The 16,764-nt window shown below is 40.7% G+C and overlaps 1 protein-coding gene across 3 annotated transcripts in view; it reads left to right on the forward strand.

Moving 5' to 3' along the window:
• The window catches only part of LOC110980264 (xylosyltransferase 1-like), a 55,443-nt gene that overhangs the window by 30,791 nt on the left and 7,888 nt on the right, over positions 1-16,764 (forward strand). Inside the window, exons 3-7 of one of the 3 annotated variants that reach the window (XM_022236793.2) lie at positions 363-1,020; positions 1,908-2,077; positions 13,391-13,593; positions 14,126-14,206; positions 15,812-15,859. In XM_022236793.2, the coding sequence (XP_022092485.2) occupies positions 363-1,020; positions 1,908-2,077; positions 13,391-13,593; positions 14,126-14,206; positions 15,812-15,859 (1,160 nt within the window). The remainder of the gene's footprint in view (positions 1-362; positions 1,021-1,907; positions 2,078-13,390; positions 13,594-14,125; positions 14,207-15,811; positions 15,860-16,764) is intronic. The other 2 variants (XM_022236794.2, XM_022236795.2) reach the window with 2 other exon arrangements.

Below are 16,764 nucleotides of genomic sequence, written 5' to 3' on the forward strand. Positions count from 1 at the left end.
GGTATTCTTTCCTTGTTTTTCCTGCAAGAATCTGCTATCAACTAGCTTTACCTTTTCATACACTGTTGAAGCCGTGCTTGAACTGTTGTCCAAATTCTTTCAAGTGCTATGGCAGATAAATTTTGTTGTGAACTTAACAATGTATTGCTCTTATTCTTGCAAATACTCAAATTCAGCTATTTTACATGTACGCATGGACAGAAAGAGATATAGTATGTTGTCATATGCAGTTGTTTGCAGAGAACTTTTCTTGCAAGCCATTTCACGTAAAGAAATTATTGTGTTTATGAAAGAACAATGGTTCAAATAGATTGTCTGTTGACAGTTCATACCGTACATGTCTTGTTTTTTATTTATTTCAGATGAAAGGAAACAAGATTCCAAGTGACAGGGACTCAGAGAATACCATGTTGCATCCGCAGGTCACCGTGGCTAATGCTCTGTCATTAGGCATCTTCAAAGAAGTCATGCATCAGTTTAAAGACTCACCTATTAATCTTCCTGGCAACCAAAATAAACAAATTGCCAAGGAGGAGGTGTTTCCACTGGACAGGAGGAGAACTGGGGAGAAAGTTCAGTCATTGAAGGAGGCTGGGACCAAAATGGAAGCAGAGAAACCGATTCCCGAGCAGGTCAACTCCAATCAACTCACAAACAGTGCCAATGCCAACTCATTAAACAAGGCTGCCATATTGATGGTCCCGCCCGCTTACGACAACGACCCACCGGATGAAGCTCCACCCGCTGAGGAGGCCTCGCCCATTAAGGAGGCTCCACCTGGCAAAGAGGGAAAACTGAAGAAACAGTACCAGAGCAGAGTGGCCAACATGACCGTTGGTGGTAACAAGACGATCTATTTGGAGTACCTCTCCAAGTGCCATGTCGAAGGGAAGGATGCCGTTTCAGCCCTGGCAAGGGCCACATCGCTGCAGTGCAAGCAGGAAATTGCTGACACCTTCTGTGACATGAAGAAGGGCTCCCTCTACCCTCAGAAAATGACCAGGATGTGCCCACTGAAAGGTGGCATTTGACTTATGTTATTTCATTTTGTTAATTTCCTCACCACTTCCCTCCTCACCCCGCAAAAAATTCTACTCATCCTGGTTGACACTGAATACCAAAGTTTGTCAACTGCAATTCTTATTTTTTAGTTAGAATACTGCCCCCAAATTGCAACTTTTACCTACAGCACTCTCAGGAAACATGAGTTTATACTTTCCTGAAACATTGAAAGTTTTTATGGTTTTATTTAACCCTAAATTACTAGACCATAAATTCTCTAGAATCCAACCCCTGGATGTGCATTATGATAAACAGAGTGTCAGAACTCTGAAGTCCAAACACTCCTTTATTTCACTGGCCTTGATATGTAATTTTATTAGTTATCATACAAGCGAAGTGGAACACAGAATAATGTAGTGCATCTGAGTCCCGTATATCACGAGGCTGATAGCCACGTGGAATACGGGACACAGATGTACTGTATTATTCTCTATTGCGTGAGCCCGATAACGAATTTATCTTCAAGCAAACTTGACCCGCAGTAAAAACATGTTATCAGGGCCTATGCGCGCAAACTTGCCACCTTTGAATTTAAAGTAAATTTTGTAGTTGTGCATTGAGTTAGAACAGTGCATTACGCACGTTTTGATATGAACCATGCAATACTGTTATATATCACACTGCTTGTTGCCATGGATCGACCAATCACAATTGAGAATTCAAGTTTGCCCGAAGATAAGTTATTTAGTTTAGTACAGAGAGTACAATGGGGTTTGCATTTTCAGATTTTGGTTGATTACAAGAAGCTTTGTAAAGGAAAACTCGAAAAGTCACATTTAAAGACATTCATGTACATATAATTGGTAACATGCTTTGTTTTGGGTGTTTGGTTTTGCTTTTACCAGGAAAGCCAAGTAATGAAGTTCAAGATAACCCAAAGCTTAAGATTGAAGATGGCAGGCCAGTTCGCATTGTGTATGTGCTCGTTGTTCATGGAAGGGCACTACGTCAAGTCCGACGGCTCATAAGGCTGCTATTCCACACAAATCATTACTTCTACATCCATGTCGACTCGGTGAGTAAACTTGAACATTCTTGAATATTGTCAGGTTTTTTCTGCTTTTCCTCTTTTCTTTGTACATGTACGTGGGTAAATGTTGAAATGTTAGGAAAAACGTGTTAGTTTGTCGTTCTGATAGTTATTTGCAGAATTGTGGCAAAATTGCAAAGATGCCCATTCCCCATTCAGCGTCATGAGTGCCTCCTACAGTTGATACCGGCGCTACTGAAGCCGTCATCACTGTTATGCACATTGCGCACCTGTGTCTGGTTCTTTTCTAAGTGATGTGAAATGTTCACAGCCTGCACAACACACAGCCTTTCCAAGTCAAGCAAAAACTGTTTTTCTGGCCAAAGCAGTCTTTGTGTTACTGCAGAGCAGGCGATGACTCTGGTGAGCATGTTTGAGGTAGTGTAGGCTTGCCCTGTGCTCTCTCTAATGGGTCTCCTGAATGGGTCCCACCGGGGCCTTAACAACGGTTCTCACGTAGCCTTTTAATCAGTGGAGTGAGGATGTTGGAGACTTGTCTTTTCTGATGTCAAGTGGCAAGAAAAATCTCAGTGTGTCATTTTCAGAAGAGCTGTCACTGATGAAGTTCTGGGGCTTGGGTTCTTGACTTTGTGGTGCAATGTGAATGTGTTAGGCAGCAATTGAAAGGTTGTAATATGTGTATAAGCAATCTTTGTCTACATGAGGGTCAGCTGATCTTTCACTTCATGTTTGCTGCTATAAGTTAAAATCATCCTGTTCAGTGTGAAATATCCTCTTCTCTAGCACCCTGATTTCACAGTTTCTTGTACATGTATGGCAATATGAGACTGCTGGGCAGACCTACCGGTAAGCTCCAGCGTGAAATGAAGCCAGAGACACAGGTGAATAATGTATGGCGATATGAGACTACTGGGCAGACCTACCGGTAAGCACCAGCGTGAAATGAAGCCAGAGACACAGGTGAATAATTTTGAAAATGTCCATCTCTGAAAGTCTGAGTGTGTTGATCTGCCAAGACTCATTTTGCGTGGGAGACTGACGCATGTACAGTTATGAGCACTACTGATGAAATTGTGCTCTGGCGGGAATTTCTTCTGTGTGGTATTCAGGCCGATAATCTTTCTCCATCATGCCAGGGGCCTTCTCCTACCATATCTGCTGAGAGTGCCCACTGTTCGCCAAAATGTCAGCAGCCTCGTAGCTGATCAGCTCCCGAGTCTTGCCGGTACACTTCGGCTTGGTAATTGGGTTGAGGGGTGTTGCGCTCAAGCCGGGACAAAATTGCCCCAGATCTGTGGAATTGGATCTGTCTGGGTCCACATCTCTCATAACCCCCCTCCCTTCTCAAAATACGATGGGGTGATCTCTTTCAGGAGATTGGGAATAAGTCGTTTTGACTTGCAGTGATGACGGCAAGGGATTCAACAGACATCGAGTCTGTGGCCCAATTGTTAATCCCATTTGAAGTTCCATTTTTCCACCTGAGCTGCCGTGGTCTGATCAAGAATATTGATTTCCTGTGATTGGATTACAGGATTGAATTGATCAGCTGGTTATATATTATTATTAAGAATTGCAATAATTTGCCAATTTTGGACTGCCAAGACTGATTATTTACATGTATTTTCGAATTTGAGAACTTGCAGCCCAGCGTTGAAAAGTAGAATTTGTTGCATGAGCAGATAATACAGTATGAATTTTGACGTTGAGGTTATTTTCATTTAAAATGTATCACTTGGATTGAGGATAATAGTTGAGCACAGTTCAAAATTGATCTGCTTGATTTGACAACTTCCAAATTTTGTTTACATCCTCAGTGGCAACAGAGTTGTAAATGTTCCTTTGAAAGATAAACTTCCAAGTTTGCATTCATTCTACTTGTAACTTTTTAAATGGAGAGATATTTTCTGCAATTTAGTTGGAAAAAGTCATTGTTTTCCTTAGAAATGCAAATATTTGAGTATACTGTGCTCAACTGAGGTGTGATTTGTTCTGGACTTCTTGTTATTTATTTGAATCAAGAGGTTTTTAAAAAAAGTTAAGCTCATTCCGAGTGAAAATTTGATTGCTTGTTGAAGTTTGCTTTGGCAGTCGTTATTTCAACGAGTGAACAAACTTAGTCTAGAGGTGTAGGCCAATGGAAAAAGATGTTCATAGCACCGTTCTGTCATTTCTCAGCTTCAAATCAAGTGGAGACACAGCTGAGGGCAGAAGTGATAGTTCCTGATAAATATTTGGACACGATTCAGACTCGTGTTGTCTCTTAATTTATCAATGCTCCCCTCCCTCGGGGGATGTCTTACTCCTTAGGAATGACTCGCAATAAATCTCCCTATCGTAACTCACGCTCAAGTGAGCAAGTATGCAATAAAAACACAGCACCATATTGCACTAGCTATCCTGCACATGTACATGTATGTAGGGCTAATTACTGTTGTGTCAATTTTAATAGAATCCTCTTTTGAACAGTAATCGAAACCCCTCCCACGCACACATAAAAGGAGGAAAAGTTTCAGGGTTGAACTTGAAAAGGACTTTCAAAATGAGAATGATGTTAGAAAAAGTATTGTGCACACCAGGTGCCTGTATTTGATTCACTGATGAATGTACACTTATTTTGAGTGTGATCAGCAGATCTGCATGACTTCCCAATCTGTCCATGATTGGTTGATTTTGCTGCATTTTGCTTCATTGTACATGTACTTACACAGTTACATGTATATATGTCTATACATGTCTATACATGTAGATTAATCCGGTCATAGTCAAAGCCACGACGTGTCTTGAGATGTCTTTCCATTAGTTTGTAGTCCATTCCATATCCCCTTTCTGCTCTTCACTCCTTTCAGGGTACACTCTCTAAAACATATGCATACGGCCATGCAGATTGCAACTGAAAGGCACCCAGTGGCTGAAATGCATGAAACTCATGTTTGCAAATTACAAATGGACCGGTTTCACATTCAGTCAGTCAGGCATGTACAGGTATTAAGATGAGAAGCAAATCCCTCGGGAAATCTTTCCTTTTATTCGTAAATTCCTGAAGCTTGAAAATATGAACGTTGCTTAACTAAGAGTTCACACCCAGCCATGCCTTGATCATAGTTTGCTGAGAGCCAAGTATTCCCTTGTATTTGGAACCGTCACGCAAATTGGATTTTCTTGAGGGGGAAAAAAAAGGGACAAGAGGAGCTGAGGGGGTTTATTTTTGACCTTCTCCAAATCTGCACCGAGCACGCTTTGGCATTCAGGCTTACTGGCAGCGTTTTGCTGACATATCTACTGGTGCTTGTCAGAGAGTCACGACGGCCAGCTTTCTCTGGAGGGTAATTGCCCAGTGTGAATGGTGTGATAGGCATCAACATTGTCCCATCCCACTCCCGCGCACTGCACTGCACTGCACTGCATGCATCGTGCATGACAAACTAGAAAATTGCTTGGACGCGCCGAAGTTAATTAGGCAACATTTTACTGCATGTGGCAAATGCCGTTTGGCAAATCGCTTATCACTCGGCACCGTATTCGGCAGATAATGTGAGTGCAGAGAGATCTCAAAGAACTGGTATCAAAGTATGCTATTACAGCAATCAGGCTATTGTTGCCATGACACCAAAATTCTTTCTACAGTATGTCTCAGGCCAAGCCTTCTTCAAAACTTAAAACATCAAGGGCTTTGGTACACCAGAGTGTTGCCAGTGAAAGTACAGCTTATTTTCGTGAAAAGAAATATACCGTAAATAGTTTTAAACTGAATCTGGTTTTAATTTTCTCAAATAAGAATAAAGTTGAAACTTAATTTTTTAATTTTGTTTTTTTAAAACATTGATTTGCAATCTTTGATTTCCTTTTTATTCATAATGTACATGTACTCCTTGTAGGTAAATTTTTAATGTACGGTATTTAATTTTAAAATTTGTGTGGTCTCCCTAGAGCCTCGTATACATCGTTTTTATCCCAAATTTTTTTGTTTTATCATCTCAATTTTAGTTTATTATGTAAACTTGCCTTCATTTAAATTTTGGGCTGCAATGGGTGAGTGAGATGAAAGGCATAATAAAAAACATACACCTGTAAGTTAAAATTACATGTACCGGTATGTCAGGGAAAATTCTACTTCTGTAGATCTGTTTGGATGGCATTTACATGTCAATTGCTCAAGAAGTCTGCCAGACTGGAATTAATTCTCTATTCCTGTTAAGTTAAAATTGTTCCCGAAAAGAATAACACATTATGTTACAGTGTGATAGCCAAGGTCAGAGCATATGCAAGTCTAAATGTACTTCCGTTATGTTGTATTCAGAAGAGGAAGTCACATCCGAATGAAAAACTGTCAGTGATCAGATATGCGATCCTAGCCAATTACTGAGGGTAACTACATGTATGTCATCACTGGGCCAGCAGATTAGTAGAGGCAGTGATATCCTCTGAATGCAACTCTGTCAAACTCAATACTCTTTGTCGAAGAAACAGTTGCATGCAGATTCCACATCTCTGAACCCACAATGAGAAATATCACAAAAAAATCCGCTCAGATTAAAAGGTTTGGAGCGTAGAGTGGGGAGGTGTGCACATTTAATGTACATGTTGTATAGATAAGTACAGTACATGTAGATGTTAAAGGGCTGAAAAAAACCTTATTTACCGATGATTCTGCACAAACTCGGTGTCCGTGTGGTTTGGATCCTTGTCCTCAAGGACTTTTGGCTAAATTGGCAGGTCGTTGGTTCAATTCCAACCTGCAGGGTGTTTGATATTTCCTCGGGCACGACACTTTCCAACTGGGTGCCTCTCCAAGCCCGTAGTAAATGGGTATCAGTGAGGTCAGAGTTGGAACTATGCTCTCCTGGGGAAGCCGAGAGAGTCTTTGGAATATTTTACAGTCCCAATGAGCAAGGGCAACAGTGACATACATGTACATGTACCGGTACCTTTTAAAATGCACAAGCCTAAAATTTGTTGGCAGCTCCTGTAATTTGGAATTGTCAACGCTGAAAAATGTGGATCTTGATGCAGTTTGTGGAGAATATTCCTCTTCATTCTGTTGTACAACAGACAAGGGTCCGGATGGACAAACGCACACCGTGGCATTTTCAGCAAGCTGAATTTCCCTGAATTCTTTGCAACTGTAATAGCCATATTGAGGCATGTTTACGAGGCTGCTGAAATTATCTCATAAATAATACAGCACGATCCAAAGCCAAAAACTATTCACATTTGTCGGGGAGGAGACTGATTGCTCCCAAAATGTCCGACACGCCAATTAGTCTTGTTTGTGTGTACGTGTAGTAATTGCTACCGTTACTCTACACATACCGGTGTGTGCTTGACTGATGTTGCGTGGAGGGAATGTTTGATGAGGAACCAGATAGTCTTGTTCGAGGCCACTTGTTTAATTGCAGCTTTTGAGCTTGGTTCATTTGTATAAAAGCCAACGTTTTTCCACATCAGACGGAGAAATGGCATAAATTTTTCCAGCCCGTTCATAAGCATATGACAGGCATTTTATGTTAATATACATGTACATGCACATTTGTTAAGGTACATGTTCAGAACGTTTGTGTGTGTGAGTTCTCATAACATCACATTACATGTACATGTATGGTGAATCAAATCTTAAAATTACAGCTTGATTTCTTTTTTTTTACTTTGATTCTAACTGAAATAATGGAGCATCAGTCACTATACACACACATCGTCCATTTTAAACACAATTCAACTTGACAAATCACTCAGTTTGATATTGTATTAATTACTGTAGTGTTCCTTAAGTGCATCTATATTTGGGGTCACCGTGTTTGTGTACCTTGGATGCATAGCAACAGTAAATTGTATTCCAAAAAAAGTTATATTTCATGTGAATGGCACTTACAACATGTAAGCCGAAAAATAGCAAGTTATGTTATGATGTAGCACAACCAGGGCTGTGTCAAAGATTTGAATATTCAATCAAATGTGGGAATATAATGGTACTTGTAATTTTTTTTTGGAAATTGAATTTTCATTTTTGTTTCATTACTGAAATAAACAGGGGAACATTTCAATTATTTACTGAAAGGCTATTGATGCATTGTACTTTCTGTTTTGTGTAATGTCGCCAGGACTAAGGAAATAAATTCTCAGTTAGGATCAAGCATCTGTCAGGCCCCCTGCCTTCTCTGAACCAGGGGACAAACCACATTGAAACTGAACTCAACATAAATGTACTAGCACATGTACAGTGTTTTGTGTCTGCATTTGTACGGATTTGTGTACTGAATGTTTGAATACCAATATTTGATTGAGTGAATTATTGAATAGTCAATTATAAATTCAGATTGACTCCGCCTCATTGCACACTTAAAAATACAGACATTTTTGACATTCGTATACTAGCATGACTAGCGTGTCTCATGTACCAATAGGAGTCCATCTGTTGTAGGATGCCCTGAGGGAAAGACAGTACCGGTACATGTAGCTATCAGCATTAACTTGGTACCGCCTTTATTAGGGTGCCTGACTGACTTCAACATTAGTCTGAGCCCCGTTGATTTGCATGGAAGAAAATGTATGTTCAGAGAGCTGGACCAGTATCATCACTTTTCGGCTTTGTCAGCTTACAAAGCCTTGAATTTCCAAACCTAATGCAATAAACTTGTCAGAAAGAAAAATTGAAATTCAACCAAACACATCTAAATTGGTGGGGAAGTGCGAAAACATGCATTTACCATGACGACCGCGGCCTGATTAATTCACTGACCGGGGACTAATATAACAGCTCGGCTTCCCCTCGCCAACCGTTCCCTCGCCTTTCATCTGCCCGCGACTTCTGTGACATTTAACTCGAGTTCTCGGACCGAACGCTGGAGGGGCAAGGTTCCTCAGCTGTGTGTAATTGCCTCGTAAATTCCCGCGATGGCTTGGCCGTTGTGCACGGAGCTCGCCGGAAATTAGTTATGACGGCCAAAACTTAATTACCCCGTGTTTACTCTCACCACTGACTTAGAATCTATTTCCTTTGTTGGTTATTTCTATTTCTTAATTTTCTTTTGTGCGTCCTTTTTTTCTCTCTCCTGCCATTGTTGGACAAATGCTTTGTCCAAGTCTCTGAGGAAATTTCCTTGAGGGTTTTGACAAGTCCATCTGAGGACTGGCTATGTTGTAGAGATTTTAATCTTGCTGCAGTGAGGTGTTTTTCTTGGAGAGTTTGAGCAGTTGATGTTGGGAAAGGAGAAGAGAAGGTCTGTACATCTCTATTGTAAGAGGACAAGTTCCAGGCATTAGGACACAAAATTTTTTAAAGAAAGTGGGAAAGATATATGTATTTGACTTCGACTTTATTTGTTTAGGGTTTATAACTTGAAAGTGTAAGCCCTTAGTTTTGGGGTGAAGTTGTGTCAAGGCATTTGGTTCATCTTTTGTTGGTGTGGCCTCCTGTTGGAGCTATGGTAGGGTAATCTGTCAATCTGCATCACATTCTGTGGTTTCTGTACAGAAGTTACATTTAATTGATTTTCTCCCTCTTCAAAAAAAAAGTTGGTCGTCTTTTCTGCAGAGGTGTTGTAAGACTTGCAGAGACTCTCCTTCTGTTAAGTGTGACCTGTGAGCTCCAAAAGTTTAGGAATCCATGGTTTCTTTTTGCCTGAGAAAATTTTAATTTCAAGTAATCTGTTCAAATTTAGTCGACTTTCATGCAGCTGCAAGTTGGAAACAATATATTTTGTTTAAAGCTCTTAGTTTTAATGTGCATTTTCCAGCTGTGTGTATGCACCTTGAATATGACAAAAAAAGCCAATCAACTATTCCGGTTGTTGACCACTGTACTTTCATTTACTCGTAAATGTGCAGAGTTTAGATACAGAATGATACATCCATTTTTCCCCTCCTGAGGAAATCCGCTTTAAAAATTCACTGAGCCAATTGTGCACAGATGGGGACTGTCCATTGCGTAACATCACAAGATGTCTGCGAATTGTAACTCCAAGGAAATTAAATTGTTTGAAGCAGTTATAAGTAACAGATTGCTTTTCCCCATTTTTGTGAAGTTTTGCATGCTGCATCTGAACTCTTCAATATCAAAATTCAGTCTGACTTTTGCTTTTTGTGGGTTGCGTATTGGTCATAGAGTGTTTTACACAATGTTACTTGGACTGGCCGTATAATCATTTGGTGCGATCCTGTTTTTGTTTTCCCATGCTTGGGTAAAATCTTAGGAATTTAAGACACGCTTCCAGCAGACAAGCAACTACATGTACTCATTGTATGTATCATGGGCATAAATTGGGGGGGGTATGTATCCACCCACTTTTTGAAGGGGATGGGCTATCATGTTTTTATTCGACAATATTTATGGTAATATTACATGTCTGTTAATTTTATGTATTATAATCTTTGTCATTTTGATATTTTCTTGTATAAGCTGTCATAAATTCAGCCTGTGTGCTGCTATGGACGGTCAAGTAAACTATAATAATAATAACCCCCCCTCCCGCTCTTTCTTGATGAGAAAAAAAGTTGGATTTTGACGACTTTTTTGAACTTCCAACAATCCAAAGGTATTCAATTGCACTCAAGAGGGAAAACAATCAAACTAGCCACAAATATGCCATGCAAGATTCTACAGAAATGTAAAACAGGTTACAGATCTACATCTGTATCATCAACATCGCCCCCTATATAGTGTCATGTCATCCCCCAGTTGCCGGGGCAGATTTACGCCACTGGTACATGTATGTGTGCATTAAATGCAGCAGAAATAAAAGATCCTTCCCAGGAGCTGTGATGTTTGAACACCTGCTTGTGTGAGAATCGGTCAGAGTGCAAATTTTTGGCCGTCCGCAAATGGAAAAAAATGGAAACCAAGAAAGTGGGAAGCGTGTGTGCTGTAAACATTGCCTTTTCGGCCAAAGCCACTGAAAAAAACTCAGGATGGCGCAGCGTGTCTGTAAATTTGCTGAATTCTCTCACCTTGGGCACTCCAGCTGCCCATTGGTGCTATTAATTTATCACACGATGTTCAGCCCTAGTGGTAGCTCTGTAGATGACTAGAGTGTTGTATTGATTTTTTTTTACCAACGGTGTGGACTTGAGAAGAAATGCCAACTCAGGTGATTACTTTTCATTTACTTCTCGTCCTAGCTGCACAGGTACATGTACATAGTAGTTGACAGCCTGCAGTGATTGAGACTAGGTTTTGAAAGAGGGAAGTGTCGTTTCCCGCTTAGAATTTCATAATGGTTAAGTTGTTCTCACAGTAGACTTGAATCGTGCATGTGATTTTTTTTTACCGCAAACATTCCGAAGTGCTTCTTACTTTTAACGGTAATTTCAAGGAACTGTTTGTTAATATAGTTGATCCAAATACCCTACGTGTGTAATTCCAAGAGCCAAAAAACAGAGTTTCCCCTGCTGAGGTCTGTGTGGATTGCATTCATCGTGAGAACAAAATCGAATCTCAAAAACTTGTTCACTTTGCAGGTATTTTTCTTAACCCTGGCAGTTGCCAGGGGCTAATTTAGTTTGCCCAGGAGTACTGGGGCTAATAAGATTGGCTCATAACCACCCCCTATTGACTGCAAGCTTTGACCACCATGCTTGAGGGTTGGAGCCCCTGATGAGCAGTACCTTACCTGAACACCGCCTGCCTCCCAGGCTTGTGCAGTAGGATTTTATTCTGTCAAGGGGATGCCTCATGATGGAGGGTACAGTGAGGTGGACCCCCACAGGTGGACGAAACGAATGTCTCAGAGGTGCAGCACTGGAAATAAGTTGCCTTAGAGAACAGTGATAAATATCGGTACCTCCTCTTAAAAAAATCAGGAAAAAAGTCTCGCAGGTCTCTCAGGTGTTCAAGGCACACATCAAATTAAACCTCATTTTTTCCATTTTCCTTTCAAGTTTTTGTGCTCTTTGAAGATAATTCCCTCCGGATCTGATCACCCCTAAAAGCAGTCAGGAAGCCCACCACTGTTTTGGAAATTAATTCCTGCACTCAATCGCAACATAAAGCAATTTGGAGGATGTTTTGTCCAGTGGTTTATACAAGCTGGTATTCCTGCTGGTAGCCTCCGTACCTGGTACCTCTACCAACTATCCATCCATCCATGTGTCCTTAACGTGCAATACATGTATGGCAGACTCTTTTTACTTCATTTTACTTCCGGTACAAAATGCCAGACACATGTAGGTGATGGGTGTGGGTGATTGTGGTTGAACATTGCACCTTAAATATGAGTATACATGTACCTTGGATTAAGATTAAGACTTACTGGTCCAAAATGAAACAAGCCATTTTCCTTTAAATGCTTTCTTTGTATTAGTGCCCCTTAAGTTAGAGGAGCGAATTTTTGTGGCACCGCTAAGTAACACTGGATGTTACAGTCACCTCAAAGATACACGTACATATGTAATTAGTAAGCTAAAAGGCTTATAGTGTACATCCTATTAAAATGACTGAACTTCTCTCTGTGCCAAATATGACACCTGCAGCGACACATCTCCGGTCATGCATTATTCACTGTGAGAGTGAGTGATGACTTTTACTTGAGCCTTGAACAACGGTAGTTTCCCTTAGGCAACAGATCATCATTTGACAGTATTATTCATTGAAACTGAATCTTTTGTCCAAAAGGAGACTCTCATCTAACATTCACCAATGATAGCAGCTGCTCTCAGTTCTAAAGTGGAGATATGTGTTTCGGAAGGGGGGGTTGTTTTACAGAATTTAAGTACTACTTCAAGTTGTTTGTATCTGATCCTGATGACTGGCCATTTTACAGAGTTGTAGACTCGAGTCACTTGACTTGGACTCAAGTTTGATTGGAGACGCTATTTTTGTGACTCGTGACTCGACTTGTAACTATCAGTTTTTTACTTGGCTTATTAATAAGACTTGCAAAAAATGACTTGTGACTGACTTGGACTTGCAAAAAATGACTTGCTACTACCTCTGCCATATTGTCCCCTGTTGGTGGACGTAAATGATGAAGAATAAATTTATTTGCTTTCAGACCATAGAGGACACCAGTTAATGAGGAGGATTCAAAATTCATTGCTACGTGCAGTGTACTCCTACTAGGCATTTAGCATGGATGTAGTAACGAATTTTGTAATGAATCTGTCATTGTGCAATTGAGAATTAGGGAGAAGGCAGGGTAACAGCCCAATCTATAGTCACAATGTACACCACTGGTGAATCATTCTTTGGGTTTTCTTACTGCAAGCTCACACATTCATCTGATACATGTACTCGTAAACTAAGCCCTGGCAAAGTTACAGTGTGGTATAATTGGGCAGTAATAAGCAGGGGGCTTTTTGTATGAAATGACTGACGGAGGCATTTTCCCGTCTTTTCCCATACAGAGGTCCAACTACCTGCACCGAGAGCTGGCTAAGATAGCGCAGAGGTTCCGCAACATCCGGCTGACCTCCTGGCAACTGCCCACCATCTGGGGCGGGGCCAGCCTCCTCCAGGTCTACCTTCGCTGCATCAAGGACCTCTTGAACATGGAGGACTGGGAGTGGGACTTCTTCATCAATCTCAGCGAGTCTGACATGCCCATAAGGTTTGTACGATGATGAGACAGACTCTAGCAATGTTGAAATTTTACTTGTGAAATGAAGCACTTTGGGACACTGTCTACATGGATACTTGAATGATTAGACAAAGCAAATGGATCATTTGTGAGCTTAGAGTCTGCAACCTGTGGAATATGCCACTGTGCTTTGGAATTAAGTCACAATTAAGTTCATTTCTCTACATTCCTTACCCCAAGCGTGGATCCCAAGACTAGGTATTTCCAGTCCTTTCACCCTTTCAGGAAAGCAACTGTTTTAAACAGTATCCATCCTGGTTGTTGGTTGTGTGAAGGAAAAATAAGACAGTGGTATGGTGACGTGGCATTGTTCTGTCTAGGAGAAATTGTCACGAGCAGTGGCCAAGCTTGAGAACTTTCTTTTCAGCTTATCATTTTCAGCTGTTTCACACAAGTCACCCTTGCCTACTACGAAACCAATTACAATTGATTTCTTGTTGTTTCAGCCACGTGGTGAATTTTGCTGTTTTCTTTTGTGTCCGTATTGCATCTCATGTTACAGAACCAACGACCACCTGGTCCGCTTTCTCACCCGGTACCGCAAGTACAACTTCTTAAAGGCACATGGGAATGACGACGAGAGGTAGGTGGTGCCCAGCAGGTCAAAGGTCAAAACTGCCCAGGAGCCCACTGTCTCATTAGTCCAGCTTCAAACTTCTTGGTGTTGAATAATTCAAGGAGAATCCAGTCCCCATGGGGTCAACATGAACTTGTCACCCATGCATGGACGAGCATTCATATATTGACCGGCATAATATACATATATTGACTGTCCATGAAGGCACCAGTGCATAACTCTGCAGCCTTAGGGGCTGTTATTGCCCAAAAAAGGGTCCCACATTTTCCTCAGCCGTTTTGTCCATGGGGGGAAAGTGCTAATTACTGGTCAAAGACCCAAGGTATACCCACATCTAGATAGACAGTGTCTTGAAGAGTGCCACCCCAACAAGTACATGTTACTGTTTCCCATTCTGTCTAAAGCAGCCATTGTCAGAATATCTGGTACGTAGACAAGTCTGAACAAGCAGAGCTTTCTACTTGAAACACACACACACCACAAGATGCATGCATAAATCAAGCGTGTATCAGCAGTCTGTTGGTGAATCCCATGTGACTGCATTTTAGCCACTCAAGAGGGAGAATCTGCAAGGAATGGGCAAAGATCTCTTCTGCATGGTTGAATGTTATTGCATGTGCACTGGTGCCATGAAGGCATTTTTGAGGATGTAAGCTTTGCTAATTTGCTAAGGGGAGTGTAGGGAGGGCCACAGAATTCTTAAGAACTTTTGTACATTTGTTTCCTTGGTGGGTTTGAACAAAAGGGAATTGGGACAAATTCCATGATAAACACTCTCTTATTGTGGTTATATCCACAGGATGCCAACAATAATTGTTAGCTGCCAATGTGCGTACTTCCTGCTCAAAGAGTTGGTTAGAAATCATTGCCCTGACCATTCTCACGGAACTCGAATGACTTGGGAAATTTGATTTATGTCTGATGAAATTGTGAGTCTGCATGTCTGCAGTCTGCAGAAAAATTTGAAGGATGAAAAACACAAAGAAGGAAAGGAAAGAAAAGATGTTGAGGGAGAGATGAAAAAATGAAGGTGGAAGACATTCGGTATTCATGAAAAAGCCTTGGAATTGATCCCTTCCACTGTTGGCTTATCCCCCCCCCAAAAAAAAGAGCCCTCAAACTCCAGTACAAAGTTCTGCACTTCAGGATTTCCTTAATACTCCAAATCTGCTTTTATGATTGTACCCAAATTTTGTGTTTTGGTTTCCTGTTTTGTCTCCCACATTGGTAAAGACTACTGAAGAAATTGGGTTAGAAGTAGGAAATGCAGATAAAATGATCTTGAAGTAAATCTGTGTCATCAAGCTTTTTGTTCCTCTGTGAACCGCCAAAATAAACAGGATGCATGTAAAATGATTTTGGGGAAAGCACTCACATTTTATTTGAGGGAAATACCCTTTGCTATTAAATTTCTGTTTTTCCCCCAGTGTTACATTAGACACTTGCTTTGGCTGTGTGATTTTTAGAGCGTTGTGCCATCTAATTTCCCCCGGGGGAGGGGGTAATTTTTGGGATTTTAGGGGTTTTGTGGTTTGTTTGCCGTTTTGATTTGGTTACTATGATTCTGCCTTATTAATAATCCTTTAATTTTTACATCATATTAAAACAAAGCCATTCTGATTTGGACAGGAAAGACAAAAACGGGAAGAAAAAACCTGGGTAAGATTGGACTACGTACTGTGGTTTTCAGGAGGAAGTAATCATATCACAAAAAGAAATTGGGAAAAAACTCTTGGATAAGTACACATATTTCTCTGCTGTTTTTAGACTGACTCATGCTCTTGGTAACTTTGGGGTGCTTTTCCACGCTTTTTGAAGTGTTGTTTTTATTTAATTTTGTTCCACATTCGTGATTACTACCATTTTTTCCCCCAACAACCCTTCTCACTTTTTTCTAACCACAATAACACAGTTTAACCAGACTGGTTTTCACTTGTTTCTATTTCTTCTTCCTATTTCATGATTGCTGTGTTTGAAAAAAGTGATTATGTCATAATATGCACGTGTTAGTACATTATGTACACTGACCACACTGTCTTCCTCTTTTTGAGGGACTGTTTTGGTTTTTTTTTTGCATGACTGGGGGAATACAGGGAGCACTTATCTTCAAAATATTCATGAGAATTTCTTCATATAAAGAAGGGGACCACTGACTGTTTTCTGTACCCTTTTCACCACTTGATGACATATTTAACCTTCTTGGTGTATATTTGTGTTAGCTAACAGATTCCAGGTCACTTGGTGTTCTGAGACGTTTGTGGTATCTTTAAAAGCTTTCAACAGCACTTTTTCAATATTTGGATTCCTTCTACTCCTTCTGTTGCCCACAACATCTAAGAGAATTTGAGATTTGGCACACACAGTTATAGAAATGGCCACCAAGGTTTCCCCCTGCCCCTCCCCTATTTTGACAGTAATTCAGCAATAAAGGCCCATTTACACTGAGGTCAATAAAAAAATTCCTTGCGATGAATAAAATTGAACACATTGGCTTCCTTCACATTGACACTGAGAGCAGAGCAACAGCATGATAGAGCGGTGAACCACTGTATTTAAACCTGAGT

The sequence above is a fragment of the Acanthaster planci genome, linkage group LG07 (genome assembly GCF_054643075.1).
Source record: "Acanthaster planci isolate LZ-2023a linkage group LG07, COTS_SCS, whole genome shotgun sequence".
Lineage (NCBI taxonomy): Eukaryota > Metazoa > Echinodermata > Asteroidea > Valvatida > Acanthasteridae > Acanthaster > Acanthaster planci.